The 16672-nt window shown below is 58.5% G+C and overlaps 2 protein-coding genes across 26 annotated transcripts in view; both read left to right on the top strand.

Moving 5' to 3' along the window:
* Rfx2 (regulatory factor X2) overlaps window positions 1-4497 on the top strand; it is a 79546-nt gene extending 75049 nt beyond the window's left edge. For both annotated transcript variants that reach the window (XM_078034329.1, XM_078034326.1), the window contains 3 exons: window positions 1693-1846; window positions 2855-2897; window positions 3297-4497. In XM_078034329.1, the coding sequence (XP_077890455.1) occupies window positions 1693-1846; window positions 2855-2897; window positions 3297-3409 (310 nt within the window). In that variant the 3' untranslated portion in view covers window positions 3410-4497. The remainder of the gene's footprint in view (window positions 1-1692; window positions 1847-2854; window positions 2898-3296) is intronic.
* A 9190-nt stretch (window positions 4498-13687) lies between these two features.
* Ranbp3 (RAN binding protein 3) overlaps window positions 13688-16672 on the top strand; it is a 55570-nt gene continuing 52585 nt past the window's right edge. For 5 of the 24 annotated variants that reach the window (XM_078034391.1, XM_078034367.1, XM_078034372.1 and 2 more), the window contains exon 1: window positions 13705-13856. In XM_078034391.1, coding sequence (XP_077890517.1) covers window positions 13752-13856 — 105 coding nt within the window. In that variant the 5' untranslated portion in view covers window positions 13705-13751. Of the gene's footprint in view, window positions 13857-16672 lie in introns of all 24 variants that reach the window. The other 19 variants (XM_078034435.1, XM_078034410.1, XM_078034407.1 and 16 more) reach the window with 14 other exon arrangements.

Here is a 16672-nt window from a genome sequence, read left to right as displayed (position 1 = left end):
CAGTCCCAGGTGTCCATCACCGTCAGCAGGACGCCTGCGTGCACCCGAGACCCGCGGACTGACTGGCTACGCTCGCTGCCTGGGCCACATAAAACGCCCTCATGGCAAGCAAACGGGAGGCACAGCGGTGAGAGAGACTTCATGAGAAACCAAGAAAGCACAGGCTCAGGATGCAGAGGTCCGGCACCCAGCCGCGGGGCTCTAATAAGAGGGAAATGAGGAAAAGGAAATGCTGACAATCCCGCCAGCCCTCCCGGCTGCGGGTCCCAGGCTCTGTGTCTGTGGCTTCCACCCACGGCAGACGGGAAGACCAGAAAGAGCGTCCCGCCGCCCGGCCCGATGGTGAGTGCGACCCTGACGCGGCAGCGGGCCTCGCAGGCCGTCCAGAGAAGGTCGGCAGGCCACAGGAGGACGCGCCTTGATGCTGTGGGACGTGAGGGGCGTGGGCACCACAGGTGTCCCCTGGGCCTGGAGCAGTTCCCCAGGGAGACGGAGGGACGCCTGTGACTCAGAACTGAAGGGCCTCCCAGGTGAGAAGAGGCCGAGTTCCCGCCTACGGGAGGCCCCTGCTCCCCGCGGACCCTCACTGAACTTTCAGAGCCGGGGCCAGCGGACCACCAGAAAGCCTTCCAAAGAGACAAGAACGGGCAGGGGGTCGGCGCGGGGCAGGCCCTGGGGGCAGCCTGCAGACTGGACGGCGGTGGCCCCTGCCGAGCTCCTGAGGCCGCCACCTCCCAGGAACAGAGTCCCCACTGTGCACACCAGCAGCAGGACCCGCACTCTGACAGGCTCCTGGGGTCCCTGGGCCACGCTGGCCTCTCTGAGTGATGGACACCTGGAAAGGAGGCCGCTGTCCTGAGGAGCGTGGGGTGCTGGGGGGCCCTGCGTGGGCAGTTACAGCCAATCCTGCCCCCCCCCATGATGCCAGCCACACCCACTCCTCACTGTCCCCCAGCCAGGCTGGCCAGCTGCCCACAGAGAAGCGAATGGCCGTGTGGTGTTCCGCAGAGCGCAGGGGCACCCCTCTGTCACCCTGGCTGCTCAGGGAGCTGAGGCAGGGGGATGGCAAGCTCAAAGCCGGCCTGGGTGACTTGCCAGAGGCCGTCACGAAAAGGACTGGGGTGTGGCTCGGTGGCACGGCACCCTGGGCCCAGTCCCGGCACCGCACACAAACCACACCCCACGAGCCTTGCTGGCCCCAAGCTGTCTGCGGCCGCCTCGGGCGTTAATGAAGCTCTCACAGGCCTCCCTGGATAGACCTGTCCTTGTCACTCTCTGCCCATGTGCCCCCTGTCTCCCATGGTGCTCGCTCGCCTGCCCCTTGCTGCCTGTTGGCTGGTCCCGTCCCCTCCCTGAGCAAGCCCGCCCCTGGAGCAGGAGCAGGACTGCTGTCCCTGCTGGACCCCAGCTCCTGAGTGGTGGTGGGGCAGCTGGGCGAGAGCAGCAGGCGCGGATGCCTCCACCCTCAGCCCCAGGTGCGTGACGTGCCCGCAGCTGCGACCACTGCCGGTGCCGCGTGTCTGGGGGCCAGCAGGCAGCCCGCCCAACTGCCCGACACACAGACGAGGTGGTCTCCCTGGCCGACCCCGCAGGCCAGCAGTCTCGGGACCACCAGGATTTCTGGGGTCCTGGAGGAGCCGGCCGGTGCCCAGCCCCACTTAGAGTCTCCGGCCTCTGTCCCCCTGTGCCCAGCTCCATGGTGATCCGCGACCTGACCCTGCGCAGCGCGGCCAGCTTCGGCTCCTTCCACCTCATCCGCCTGCTCTACGACGAGTACATGTTCTACCTGGTGGAGCACCGCGTGGCCCAGGCCACCGGAGAGACGCCCATCGCCGTCATGGGAGAGGTGAGTCCCGGGGGTGTGGCCGGGCAGGTGGCCGGGGCGCCCGAGAGGCCTGGAGCAGGGAGAGCCCAGGGCCTGGCTCTGGTCCCGGCTGCAGTGTGACTCGCTGGGACCTGGCCTCCCGGGGCCCCGACATGCCAGGCCTCTAGGAAATCGGAGCAGAACCCACACAGAAGTCGACCTGGTGTTTTGTTCTGCTTCGGTGCTGGGGACTGAACCCGGAGCGCTCTCCCACTGCGTCACTCCCCAGCCCTCCTTGTTGTGAGACAGGGTCTCTCTTGCTCTGTCACCCAGGCTGGCCTGGAACTGTGATTCCCGAGCAGCTGGGATGACAGGCATGGCCACAGATGTGCCACGTGAAGTACACGATTCAGTGGCACTTAGTGCATTCGCAGGTGCGCCCCTCACCAGGGTCCACCTTAGAGCACTCTGCCCCCAAACGGCCCTGTCACCGTGAGCAGTCACCCCAGGTCGCAAGTCCACGTCCTGTCTCTGGACTCACCTGTCCTGGACGTGTCCTGTCGCTGAGTCACATGCTGTGGCCTGTGGGTCTGGCTCTCACTGAGCCTGAGGTGCCCGGTCCCCCTGCACTGTGTTGCCGGAGCCTGGCTCCTGCTGTGGCAGAGGACGCGCCAGGCGTCGTGGTCCACCTGCAACGTGGACCTGGGCTGTCGGCCCCCCTCTTCAGTCCCTCTGGGTCTACAGCTGGGGGTACAATTGTGGGGCTGTTTCAAAGAAGAAATGGAGCCTCACTTGTAGAGGTTCTAGAACAAATGGAGGGCAGAGGGCAGCGGTTCCTCACAGTTAAGAGGCTGTCACACTCCGAAGACAGTGGCCAGGGCCCCCACCTCACCCAGACACGTGGAAGCTGCGTTGGTGCTGCTCGGGTCCGGTGGCCAGGCGCTGGGCCCTGGAGGGAGGGCGGCGGGGGGCAGGAGCGGCTCTGAGCGGTGCGAGCCCTCGTGGGGCAAGCCAGCCGTGTGCCAGCCCCTGACTCCGCTTCTCTTACAGTTCAACGACCTCGCCTCCCTGTCACTGACCCTGCTGGACAAAGGTGGGTGTGCCTGGGCTTCCCTGGGGCAGTCCCCAGGGCGGAGGGCCTCCGGGAGCGGGCCTGCAGACGGCTGGTGGCACCTGGGAAGTGGGCACGAGTCCCTGTGGTGCCCTTGGGCCGTCCTGAGCCTGTTCCCCGGGGTCTCCCACACTGGGCCCACGGAGAAAGGCTCGGCCAGCCAGGGCGGCCCAAGGCTCCTGCTCCATGGCCACTGGGACAGAGACCCCTGGACCCAGTCCTGGCCCAGGGGTGAGGACCTGTCCCCAGGACTCTCCCGAGGCCCAGCCTGCCGACAGTGTGACCCAGGCCAGTCGGCCCTGTTGGAGGGAAGTCACCCGCGGGAGGGCTTGTCCCCTCCTCTGTGAGCACAGCCTGTCTCTCCCTCACGTCGGCCGGCAGATGACATCGGTGACGAGCGAGGCAGCGAGGCCGAAGCGGGTGCCCGCAGCCTGGGCGAGCCCCTGGTGAAGCGTGAGCGCAGCGACCCGAACCACTCCCTGCAGGGCATCTAGCACCTTCCACAGGCACCTTCCTCGAGGTCCTGGAGGACGCCGGCCACTCCAGGGACGGCGTCCTGGCCGCCCACACAGTGCCTCTTAGATGAAGTGCGTTGACTCTGACTTGGGCCCACGGTGGCGCCCCACCCCGGGCCAGAGACCTGCTGACGCTCCCTTCGCACTCCCAGCGCCACAGCCACGCGCCACAGCCCTCCAGCCCAGGAGGGCCGGCCGCTGGTCCCCACGTGTGTCCTCCCTCCACTCAGCTAGTGCCAGTTTCCACCACGATTTTAAAAAGAGAAAAGGAAGAAACCCAGCAGAGCCCGAGGCATGCTGTGCTGTCGGCCGGCGCAGAGCTCAGCCTCTGTGGGTCCCTCGGAAGGGAGCAGGGCCCTCACCGCGTGCCTCTCGGTGCAAGGGACAATCTCAGCCGTGCCTGTGGCGTTGTGTGGACAGGCCATCCTGGGCCTCCTGTCCGGGCCATGCTGTGCTGAGGCAGGAGGCAGCCAGCCCGCAAGGGTCCCGGTCCTGATGCCAGAGGCCTCTCCAGTCTCAGCTGCGAGTCGCCGCGTCCCTGGACGGATCAGACCTGGAGCTAGAAAAGAGCGAGCTGTGGAAGGCAGCCCACTGGTGTCTGGTCCACCCCAGCCAGGATTGGGGTTCCGTCCAAGTCCAAGCCCACACTGAGCCAGACCGCTGGCTCTGGAGCAAGTTCGTGGGGGGCTGTGGTGGTCGCTGCTGCCAGGTCCTTCTGAACCCTCCCTCTCAGCAGTTCTGGGGCATCTGACCCCTGCCAGGTCCCATCCTGACCTCTTTGAAGCCAGAGCTCTTCTCTGGGGACAAAGGGAAACCCAGGACTTGCACAGCCCTGAACCTGAGACACGGGGACCTGTGTGCCTGGAAAGCCCAGGCCTCCGTCTCGCTGCCTCAGCTGAGCGCCAGCTCCCTCCCGAAACCAACCTCAGACCGAGCCTCTGTCTAGGAAGCACCGTCCAATGAAATGCAATAGTTTCTCTTTTTGGAAAAAATGTTTATATCAATAGTTTTGTGCTCTAATTAATTGTTCTTAGAAGGTTTCTTATGAACATGTATATTGCAGTATATTCAGACCCCAACATCTTGTTCTCATTCACGCAGACTCACCCCGTGGCTAGCAGGAGGGGTGCAGGGCGCCGAGGGGTGGAAAGGGGCAAGACCACGGTGAGAGCAATGTTGTCTGGCCTCATCCTCCAGACTTGGTGACATCAGACGGAAGAATGTCTAGTGTCGTCTCCTGGGAGACTGGAGCTGGTGAAAGGACTCCCTGACCCCACCGTCCCTCCCCTTGTGGAGACCAGGACAGACTGGGTTCAGCCTCGGGCTCCGCCTTGTCCTTTGCAGGGTCTCCTGGAGGAGCAGGGAGGACACGGAGGCCCTGAGCCCTCCACCCTGCTCCTCCTTGGAGCCGCCCCTTCAGGGGTCATGGTCCATGCTCCCACGCCGCCCCACGCGCCACCCCAGGTCGCGGGCTTGCCCGGCCACTGCCCCTGCTCCCTCCTTCCTCAGGCCCTCGTCCTGGTGGAGCCGGAGCCCCTGGCCTCCGGGCAGGGCAGCTGGGGCCAGTGAGGTCAGCAGAGGAGTGCACCACCCGCTGCCACGGCCAGGGTCCTGCACACCCGTGAGCGCGTGCCCTCCCTGTGCCCTCCAGCTGTGGCAGGATGAACAGACGCACGGCCGTGGAGAAGCCTCCAGGGTCCTCAGGGCCTTCTGGGTGGGCCATGGGCTAATTTTAGGGGCCTGAAGAACCCGTGTGTGCACATTTCCAAAAGTGGCCCCCAGCCCACAGATCCTGACGGGGTGGGACCGGAGCATCCTGGGGACCAACCTCTCGGAGGGTCCATGGGTGAGAGGATGCCCCATAGAGGAGGGGGATGCTGGCCCAGCCCAAGCCCCTCAGTCCCAGGAAGGGGGCCCAGGGTCCCTGGGTGACACTGAAATGCCATCAGGGAACTCGGGGCCTGTGCTCAGCCCTCACCATCTTGAAACTTCGTTTCTGACAAGGAGCCCAGCCCCAGTTTTAATTTTGCACCAAGGCCCTCCAAATTGTGAGGCCGATCCTGGGAAGTCCCAGGACTCCCCTGTGCCTGGCCCTGCGCCTGCCCCTGGCATGTCCCCGCTCCTCCTGGCTCAGTCTCAGAGCTCACTGCTCTGGGCTTCCTCCATTGAGTCTGATGAGGAGGACGGCGAGAGAGAAGGAACCCATGTCCCTGGGTGCCCGAGTGGCCATGACAGCCCCCGGGGCCTTCAGCTGGACCTCAGTGAGCTGCTGCTGGGTGGGGAGGGGAGAGGGCCCACGACGGCCCTGCCCTCACAGTGGGGGTGAGAACCCCAGAGCGTGCCGGGAGGAGCCCGTGCCCGCTGGCTGCAGGTGTGCTGAGGAGGGAGGGGTGCCCTGCGGGACAGGGACGGCCGCTCCCACCTCACTGGCTGCTGCTCTGCGCCCTTTGCCCCACCCCTTGGTGACCTGTCCAGTTCCCACCATGGAAATGCCCCTCCCTGTGCTGGCGACTGGTGCATCGAGCAGAGCTCATGGGTGCCTGCCCCTGATGGACCAGACAGCAGTGCAGCCTCCCCAAGTCCCGCTCCTCGAGGGCATCCATGGCACCCAGTTGGGCTTCAGAGGGTCCTGGCAGGAGGCGGGCAGAGGGAGGCGCTGGAGGCAGGGAGGCCGATTAGGTGCATGCAGAAGTCGTGCAGAGGGAGGGGGTCCAGCCGGAGTCGTGCCGTGGGGACACGGGGAGCCAAGCCAGAGGTCCTCAGGGGCCACGTGCCCATCAGTCAGCCCGGGATGATTGGCGCGGTATGACCAGCTTGGTGCTTTGGTTCTTCTTAATGGACCAGGACAAAACCCAAGAAAGCCGAGCGTGGCTCTGAGAGACAGCACTCTTCCTTCACTGGGAGCTGGAGTGTCCCCACTGTCCCCAGAGGCCCCCTGTCTTAAAGGCTTGGTGTCCAGCTTGGGGGGAGGGAGGTGGAGCAGCCTCCAGGTGGGGCCTGGCAGGAGGGCTCGTGTCGAAGGGGCATGCCCTGGGAGGGAACCAGCGCTCTGCTGGCCCCCGGCCCCTCCCTCCTTGGCCATGAGGAGGGCACCCGCTCCACCACGTGCTCCCGTGTTATGGAGGCGGGAGGCTGCCCAGCCCCAGGGTAGATGCTGAATTGGGCCGCCACATGGAATCCTCTGGCTCTGAGATCCTGGGGACCTGCCTGGTTGTTTCACTTCACCTCACCTCACTTCCCTTTGCTGATACTGGCCAGAGGTGGTTGCAAGCGTTTCCACCTGTCTTCAAGCTGATGGCCCCTAGGACCCATGAATTTTGCAGCAAATTCAGAAGGAAGTCTCAGCCCCTGGAGGCCGTCCAGGGATGGAGAGCTGGGTTTGGAGGCGGCCCATCCCTAGCCCCTGGCAAGCACAGTCAGACTGGAGCATCATCCACAGAGCCAGAGAGCAAGGTGTAACCAAGACTTCCCACATTGGCATTCTCCACCGCTCAACGCAGGCAGAGCCCGGGTCCCTGGTGCCCTGTTTTAACTCATACCTATCCTCTGCTGCCGCCTAGTGGTCACTGTGCCACACACCGCCCACCCTAGGACACCCCAACCTGGATTTTGTCTAGAAGCAGGGACCATGGTTGACTTGATTGCAAAAAGCGAGACAGGTTAGACCACACCCAGAGTGAGCTCGCTTCCTCCCTCTCCTCCTCAGATCTCTCCCATTTGTTTTCATAAACTCAAAGCATCTTCCCTGGAGATAAACAAGACCAAAGCAGCCAGCTGACATCTGGGGCAGCCTTCTAAGTCACAGACTGACATTCTTGCCGCCTGCCAGGAGGCCCTCGGCAGGGCACGGATTACCTCTGTGAGGTCCTTGCCAAACTTGTGACCTGAACTTAATTAGGAGAAAAGGAACCCAAGGTTAAGGGGTACTCTACACAGTAACCAGGAGAGTGTGTTGCAAGTGTCATGGTCAAGGAAACGTGGGTCTGATTCAGGCTGAATATGGAGAAATGACGTCTAAATGCCAGGTGAGGTCTCGGGCTCAATCCTGAGCAAAGACAGCGGATCAGACAGGTGGGGTGACGGCTGCGCTCTCCCGGGCCTCAGCACCCAAGGCCTGCCCTTGTTCTGACCTCGGGTCTGGGGAAGCTGGGTGAGGCCTGTGGCTAGCTAGGGTTTGTTTTTTGAGACGAAGCCGTACTGAGTGGCCCAGGCTGGTCTCCAGCTCCCAGACTCAACCACCCTCCTGCCTCAGCCTCCTGAGCAGCTGCTGCATCCTCTCGTGGTGGAAAGAAAGGCACCAGGTCTCTCGGCCTCTCACAAGGCATGAATCCTATTCCTCCTGACCGGATCCCCTCCCAGAGACCCCTGCCCCCAACCCCATCACCTTGGGGATGAGGATTTCAACAAGACTGGGCAGGGCGGACATCCGGGCCTCAGTGCCTGGATGGAGAGGACAGCAGGCGGCCAGGCAGTGCCTTGCTCCTGCTTTCCTCCCCTAGTTGCTCCCCACCTGGGTCTGGGCAGGCTGCTGAGGAGCTCCGCCCCCTGGGCAGCAGGGAGCCAGCTGGAGCCTCCTAATTGGAGCCACACACTCCAGCGGGATTATCTGGTTTAGGTTCACACCCCACAGCCCCCGGGAGCAGGGGCATCTGTCCCTGCTGCGGCCCCACAGCTGGCTGAGCAGGTGCTCGGAGACCTAAAGGCCTAGCGGGACCCAGCCTTCCCCTGCGGCTCCAGGGAAGCCTGCAGCAATTTAAAGCAGTGTGACTAGGTGGCACTGAACTGCATGCCACCCTTCCTCCAGGTCAAGGTCAGCCCAGCGTGCCAGGAAAAGGAGTGGATTGCTGCCCGCGGGCGGGCCAGGCGCGGGCCTCAGCCTGGGTACTGAACCAGGAAGACGCACCCCTGCCGTCCCAATGAGGTTCTAGGCCCACGGCACTGGGGCCAAGCCTTTGCTTTCAATTGGCTTTGACTAACTGACAGAATTGTACACAGTGCGCCTGGATCTACAGAACGTTGTGACCTGGTTAAATCAAGCAGATGAACAGATCCATGAGCACGAAGACCCTTCTGTCTTTATGCACCTTTGGTAAGAACATTTATGCTCTGCTCTCTTGCGGCTTTCCAGGCAGGCAGTCACCACGCTGGGCCCGAGCTTGCCCCTCACCCACTGCCTGGTCCCCACTGCTCCAGGGAGCTCCAGTCCCACACAGGGCCAGGCCACACAGTTTTTCTGTGTGTGGCTTCTTTCACTTAGCATAGTGTCACCAGGTTCATCTACACATCACAAATTGCAGGAATGATTTATTTAATTTTAAAAATTTATTGTGGTGCCAGGGATGGAACCCAGAGCTTCAAACATGCTAGGTGTGAGCTCCACCACTGAGCCCAGCCCACTTTCTTTCTTTTTTAATGCTGCGTAGCTTTCCACTGTGCATAGCCCACATTTTCCTATCCATACCTTGACCAAGATAGTGCTGCAAGGAGTACAGAGGTCTCTCTGGCGTATGGATGTCCTTTGCATATGTACCCAGTCCTGGGATCTCTGATCATATGTTAGTTCTACCTTTAATTTTTTTTTTCAGTACTAGATATTGGACCCAGGGCCTTAGACATGATAGGCAAACATGAGCTACATCCCAGTCTTTTTAAAATTTTGCTTTGAGACAGCATCTTACCAAGTTACCTAAGCTCGCCTCAAACTTACCATCCTCCTGCCTCAGCCTCCCAAGTGGTCTCTGCACCAGCCAGTTCTATTCTTAATTATTTGAGGAAGCTCCAGACCATTTTCCATGTTGGCTGTGCTAGTCGACATTCCCACCAACAGTGGTGCAAGGGTTCCCGTCTCCACATCCTCACACTTGTTCTCCCTTGTCTTCTTGGTAATGGCCATTCTCAAAAGTGTGGCGACACCTGAATGTATGCACATTTACAATTCCATAAAATCTGACTCATGTCTAGGCACCGGCCCCCACCTTGTCCCCCAAATCAAGCTTTAGAGCATTTCTACCACCAGAATGTCCGTTCCCTCCTGCCCTCTTAGCCGCCTCTGTTCTGGGCATCCAGGGCTCGCCTCCAGGCTTGTCCCCAGTGCCGTGGGCCTAGAACCTCATTGAGACGGCAGGTGGTGTGTCTTCCTGGTTCAATACCGAGGCCGAGGCCGAGGCCCGCGCCTGGCCCGCCCGCGGGCAGCAATCCACTCCTTTTCCTGGCTGGACTGTCCCGACTGCTCTCTGGCTTCTCAACCTCAGTGTGGGCTGGGCACAGAGCAGACCCTTCACAGGCTGCCCACAATGTGAAGATAACCCCTGGAGCCAAATGCAGAAAACACCATCCTGTGCAGGTGGAGGAGGGAGGGTCCCCGGGGCTTGTCTTCCAGTGGGCCAAAATGGAAGCAGGTAGCAGAGAGGCCAATACCAGTTTAGAGCAAGCCATTTGAATCCCTCTCACTTCCTGCTTCTTATTCATAATCAGCACCAAGTCCCAACTGGCCCCTGTGGCCTGAGAGGCCCTGTACTCTCCTTCCATGACCTCACCTCCTCCACCTCCACTGCTCCCTCTGCTCAGACACAGAGCTTCTCACTGTCCCTCCACCATGCCAAGTTGGTTGCTGCCTCAGGACCTTTGCACACACTGCTAGAATGCTTCTCCAGCAGACTTTCTACCAAAATGTCACCTCCTCAGAGGGGACCTCCCTGACCAGTGGTTCCAAAATACCCCTTCGGTCACAATACAATGTTTTGTTTTTTTTTTTTTTCTTTGTAGCATTTGAAAATCTTTGCTTCCCTATTGTCAGTCTCTCCACAAAATGATGCAAAGTTCCTGGTCTCTTATTCATCCTGGGAACTCAACATGCACAATAATGCCTGATGCGGAGCAGATGCCATAGACACACACTGCTGTGTAACGGGATCCCCCCACCCAAACCGAGGTGCTTATAGCAACTGTCATGTATCTGTCTTGGGTTCCTGAAGCCGGGAAGGGCGAGGCTGGGCAATCCTCTCAGGGCTGTGGCAGGAACAGCCGGAGGCTGGCTGGGATCTGGCTGGAAGCTAGCCTCGCTCTCGCTCCCTTCCAACATGGCAGGCTCAGGGCAGCTGGAGGGCTCCTGTGATCCTGGAAACTTTAAGAACTGTTCCCAGGGAGCCAGGGGAAGTTGCGCCCAGCCCCACAAGTTCCAGTGTCATTTCCCCATGCTCGTGACCGACAAGCCCACCCACATTCAAGAGAAGGGGAGATTCCGCTCCTGGATGGGAGCAGGGACAAATAATTTGGGTCACATTTTAAACCACCAGTTGGCAACCAACAAATATTTGCTTAAATGAATGTTGGCTCATCTGAGAGGAGACCAGATAAAAACGGAAGGCCTGCGGGGCTCCAGGCAGGCAGGGACAGCGCCTGTGAGGGCGTGAACTCAGGGGACACTCGGTTGCCCTGTCGGGCTGATAGGGTTTGTATCCCGGCGTCCTTTGAAAGCCACCATTAGAACATATTTAGCAAGTGATGACATGTTGCTGGGACTTTTCCAAAGTGTGGGGTGGATGTGGTGCCCGACAAGACTTTAGGTGACATGCAGACATGACATTAAATGGCACTGATTACATGGATCCCAGCCATCACACCGTCAATTTCTTTCAGTCCCCATCACAGCAAGCAGAGTTTCTCTCAGTGATGACATGCTCCTGATGCCCCTAGGACACCCTGCTAGTCCCCTTCACAGTCAACAGAAGCAGGGTTTGGGCTGAGCACCTGGCCCGCCAGAGTACCTGCCCGGAGCTGAAGGACACCCCTCCTCTTCATGTTTATTTTTTATGATGATCTCTATTCAGGGCTTAGTGGTTTTCTATTTTAAAATGTGACACAAAGTGTCTATGTAATGTAAATTAGGACAAAAGAAAAAATACTGAAGGCTTCCCAGATACTGCAGACGGAGAAGACCCACGGGTGGGGGGGACCCGCTGGAGGACACGAGGACCAGACCTGACTCCAGGTCCTTTCCAGCTCTTCCTGGGCAACCTGCAATTTAAGAACTGGTAGCTTGTTGGCAAACTCTAGGGAGCAGAGTCTAATTGAGTCTTAGAAAATGTGTTGGAGGGAACTGTTGGGGATACTAAGTACCCCAACCCTGATGCCAGGCAAGAATAAAAGAATCCTGTGGCTCTTTATGAGCACTCTACGCAGTGCTCCTGGGCACCTTGTTAAAATGCAGATTGACTTGGGTTTAGGGTGGGGCTTGAGATTCTGGATTTCCATAAGCTTCAGTGAGGAGTGACACTAATGCTGGTGGCCTGGGGACCACAGTAGAAGCAGCAGGTTCTCACATACCTATGGTGACATCACATCAGTAGCTTAAAACAGGACACGGCTGAAGTACACCAAGAAAACCAGCAAACACTACACACCAGGGCTCAATTTATTTTATTGATGGCTGTCAAGACTTAAGAAAGTGATGAAAAATATCAGTAAAAACTTTCAACAAACCGTCCCCGGGCACGCACTGCACACATCCTCCCGAGCCAACGCAGAAACAGCGTGGCTGGTGCGTAAGCCTTGGAGGGAGACCACCGCAGAGGTGGGTGTGAGGCCTCCCAGATACAGCTGGTGCCCTGGACCAGAGAGAGATTGGCAGGTTTTCTGTCAAGACCTAAATTAAAACTATGGTAAAAGGCTGGTGGCAGTGGCCCACCTTTAATGCCAGGGGCTCAGGAAACTGAGGCAGGAAGACCACAATTTGAGGATAGTGAGCAACCTAGCCAGGCCCTAAGCAACCTGGTGAGACTGTCTTAAATTAAAATAAAAAGAGGGGTTGAGGATGTGGCTCAGTGGTAAAGCAGCCCTGGGCTCAACCCCAGGTGCCAAGAAAAAGGTACCAGGCCTTAGCTCTGCTCTGAAGCTCAAAAGCAACCGCAGAGACCATATAAATAAGTGTGGCTATTTTCAAATAAAACTTCACTGGAATTTAAAGTTCATACAAGCTTTGATTATCCTGAAGCCTCATTCTTCCTTTGACCTTTTTCCTAACCTGTTCAATATTACATTCTTAGCTGGCAGGACCCAGCTGGCAGGCCATATTGGGTCCACAGGTGGTAGGATCGGCCTAAAAAGGGCCAGCTGGGGCTCAACGTGGATGAGACCCAGGCAGAGAGGTCAGCAAATGCAGAGATGCGCAGGCTGCGGTGAGTTTGGGGTACACAGGGATGGGGAGACCCGTGCGGCTGAAGGCAGGAGAGAGGCCCGGTGCGGGACCAAACGCAGGGGCTTCATATCCTGAATTTCCAGGCTCAAGCAAAAGCCCTCTGAAACCACTGAGAAGGGATGCCCCTTCATATTTATGGTTTTTTTTTTTTTTTAAGGAAGGAGTTTTTTAATACCTTTATTCTACGTATTCATTTGTATGTGGTGCTGAGGATCGAACCTGGGGCCTCACATGCGCTGGAGCGCTCCACCGCTGAGCCGCAGCCCAGCCCCTCTGTGTTTTAAAATCTCCCTCGTCCTGTGCGCGTGCGGAACAGACCCCGGGCGGAGAAGGTGTTCAGTGCCCCAGAAGAGCTCCAGGCCGGACAGCCACGCGGGGAGAGCAGGTGGACCTGGGCTGTGCTTTAGCCCCAAAGACATGCTGAGACAGGTAGCAGGCAAGCAGGGGCAGACCCTGGGGGTCCCCTTTCCCCAAGCTCCTGGGGGTGGTCACATCTTGACGTGGCTCCTGGCAGAGCCTGGCCTGGCATCCGGCGTCCAGACGTGGCGCCAACTGCAATTCCACGTGAAGGCGCAGACCGTCCGCAGACGGGGCGGTTCGGCCGCTTTACAGCTGCAGAGCCTTGGTGCCGGCTTGGCGCCAGCGTCCCGGAGCGTCCCTTCCCGTGGGTCGCGGGGATCAAAGGTCTTGTCCCCGACCCAGGCGGCACCTGCGGGCTAGGGCTGCGCGACGGGCCCGCCCCCAGGTCGGTGCTCCTGCACCGCGGCGAGGACCGAGGTCAGGCTCCGCTGCTGCGCCGGTGGAAAGTCCCTCGGGCCGAGGATTCACCTAGAGGAAGGCCGCGGCCGCTGCGCACCAGACCCGCCAGCTCTCCTGCCGCTTCGGATCCCAGGATCATCACCGGGTAGTGCCACCACGGGACCCCCGCTGGGACCACCAGGCAGTAAACGCGCGCTGCTCCCGCGCGTGCGCGCTCACGTGACCACGCCCCCCTTGCCGGCGGGAAGAAGGCGGGGGGCCGTTAGTGCGCAGGCGCGTGCTTGGAGCGCGAGTAGGAGCTCGACTCGGCGCGCAGCTCAGTGCGCAGGCGCAGGCTGCCCGCCTCGCTTGGAGTCGGCTTATTAAATGCGCACGCGCAGCGGTCTCCGGCAGAAAACTGGCGAGCCTGGGCCGGCGCGGGGCCTTGTGGGAGGGCTTAAGGAAGTAAAATGGCGGACCTGGCGAACGAAGGTAGGGGAGGCGCCGTCGGGGGCCAGCTGGCGGCTGGGGAGCGGGCGGAGGAAGGCTGCGGGGCCACCGGCCCGAGGGCTGGGCGTCCCTGAGTGCGGGCGTCCCGTCCGCTCCGCCCTGGAGGTTCGGGGGCTCCGCAGCCGCCCCCCATTCCGTCTCCTCAGGCCGGCCTCACCCGCCGGCCCATCACTCGCGGCAGCCGCGGTCCCTGCCGCCGTACGGCCAGAGTGGCCGGGAGGCCGCCGGGGCCGCGGGCCAGAGGCGCTTCCGCCCCGCAGCCCGGCCCGGGGCCGGAAGGGGCGGGCGGCGCGGCCCGGGCCTCGGCCGCGGATGTAAATAGACCTCGGGCCTGGTGGTGGCCCGCGCGCGCCACGCTCCCTCCCCGCCCCCTCGCCCGGCACCGGCGTCCCCTGCCCGGCCGGTGGCCGCCACGCCGAGCCCGCAGGGAGCCGGGGCCCTGCTCCCCGCCCCCGCCCGAGCTCCGCACCCGCGTTCCCGCCAGTTCCCGCAGGTCCCTCGGGGCGCCGCGTGTCCCCAGTTAGGCCCGGCCACAGGAGCTGGGCTGCCGAAGCCGGGCTGCTTTTTGCCCCTCCTTTATTTTTTATTTTTTGGCTGCACTTCCAGAGAGACCTTGTGATTCTCTCCTCTGTGGAGCGCTGACATGCCTCCTGAGCATTTTCGGCAAGGTTGCACCTCCAAATCCCCAAGAGGAAGCACTCGATCAGGCTGATGTCTGCCTGCGTCCACGATCGTGTTGCTCTGGCTTGAGGACTTCCGAGGTTCTATTTTTAGCTGTCTCCTTTTCTCGGTGCACAACTGCAGGCAAGCTGTACCTGTCTGGCTCTGGTTCCCCGTGCGATGCTCCCTGCTGTTCTTGGGTGACCTGGGGTTCCCATCCTGACCCGCACTGTGCGCCAGTGCTCATAGTAAGCGGTCAGCCTTGGGGCGCATTTGGAGTGGTACGGGGACAGTACTCCCCAGGAAAGCTCCATGAAGTAGATACTGGTAGTCCCATTCTTTCAGTGAGGATATTGAGTTAGAGTGATTAAGTTACCTACCCAAGTCAGGTCACACAGGAAGGAGCAGGAATGTGAACCAAAGTGATGTGACTCTAGAGCCCTCTGACTTGACCATTTTACACTGAATCTCTTATCTGACAATGGAGCCCATGGAGGGGAGGTACTCCAGCTCATGGCGATCCATTTGAAAGGCAGAAATGGGCCTGGATAAATTAACGGGAATCAATATGACTACTCTTTAGAGTTACCTCTTGAGCTCATATAGTTTCTTGAACTGGAGAGCCATGTCTACATTTGACATCTCCATTTGGATATCTAATAGGCACATCTGACATCATGTCCAAAACAAAATCTTTATCCTAGCTTCCTGCTCAGACCTGCCCATACCACAGTCATTGTCCCTTTATACTAAGTGGTAGGTCCATTTTTTGAATTCCTCAGATAGAAAACTCTGAAGTCACCCCTGGTTCCTCCTATAAATCAACAGTAAATCCTATTAGTTATACCTTAAAAGTATTTCCAGAGAGTGATGACATCTCACTACCAACTTGGGCTTCCTTTACTTCCACCCCTAATACCTCTCTACCCTTCTCTCTACCACTCTCTCCCTGACTTGCTGTTCTCTGGATGCTCAGGTTTTCTCAGTATTCTTGAGTGAGCCATGTACTCCCTCCTTTTAGCCTTTTTTTCCTAATGGTTCATCTGCCTGCAACTGTTTCCCCCAAATACACCCATGACTTTCTCCTTTATCTCCAGATTTTTACTCATTTATGTTACTTTATTATTAAGAACTTATCTGGCTACCTACCTTAAATTGTACTCACATTTTCTATTCCCTTTAGCCTGCTTTACTTTATTCTACAGCACTTATCCCCACCCAGCATGCTAGTTTTACCTGGTTGTTTGACTCCACTAGAATATGAGCTCCATGAGGGCAGAAATGTTTGTTATGTTCATTGGTGGACCTCCTGCATCTAGAACAGCCCTTGGCACAGAGTAGGTGTCCAAAAGATGTTTGGTGAATTAATGAGTTGATGAGTTCATTAGTGAATCCTTATTGTGAGGATTACCTTTGAGCATAAAGAAAATTATGGTTTGCTGTTTTCCAGGGGTTACTGCTTATTGCATAGTACACATAAACTATCCATTATAAGTTGCATATTAAATGGACATATGTAAAATAAATGAATGGAATATTTTGTGCTAATTTTTTTTTTCAATAAATGCCACACCATTTCATCTTGACACTAGTGACAGTCATTCTGAGGAGATCAGGTTTTAGTAGATCTCTGAACCTCAGATATCCCTACCATCCTTCAATCGGTCTCTGTAATGTTTCTTGAAGAATCCATTTCTGTTTTTAGCATGTATGGCCACCTAGGATGTTTGATGTCTCATCCACTAGGTAAAGTAGGACTTCCTTGCCAGTGTATTTTGAAACTATGGGGACTGCCTTATAGCCATGCTCTCCCTCTCGCTGTTTAAGCTCCTAACAGCTTCTTGGCTTCTGCCTTTCCAAGCTGGGAACCTAAGTTGGTCCATCCTCATATCCAAGTTCCTCCTTATCCATTCTGTCTCTGTACTTGGACTTTTCCCATCTGTGTGTCAGTCTGAAGGACTGGCTGTCCAGTCTGGTTGGGTATCAGAATCACCTGGGGAGTTTTTCTTAAAAGTACAGGTACCCAGTTCCCACACCCTATAGATTCTGATCCTGTGAAGGATTTCCAGATGGCCTGAATGTCTGACAGAGAGCAGCAGCACAGGTGACTCTGATAATACAGCTAGCTGGTGTTGAGA

This window comes from Ictidomys tridecemlineatus, chromosome 2, assembly GCF_052094955.1.
Source record: "Ictidomys tridecemlineatus isolate mIctTri1 chromosome 2, mIctTri1.hap1, whole genome shotgun sequence".
Lineage (NCBI taxonomy): Eukaryota > Metazoa > Chordata > Mammalia > Rodentia > Sciuridae > Ictidomys > Ictidomys tridecemlineatus.
This window is presented reverse-complemented; position numbering and strand designations above follow the sequence as displayed.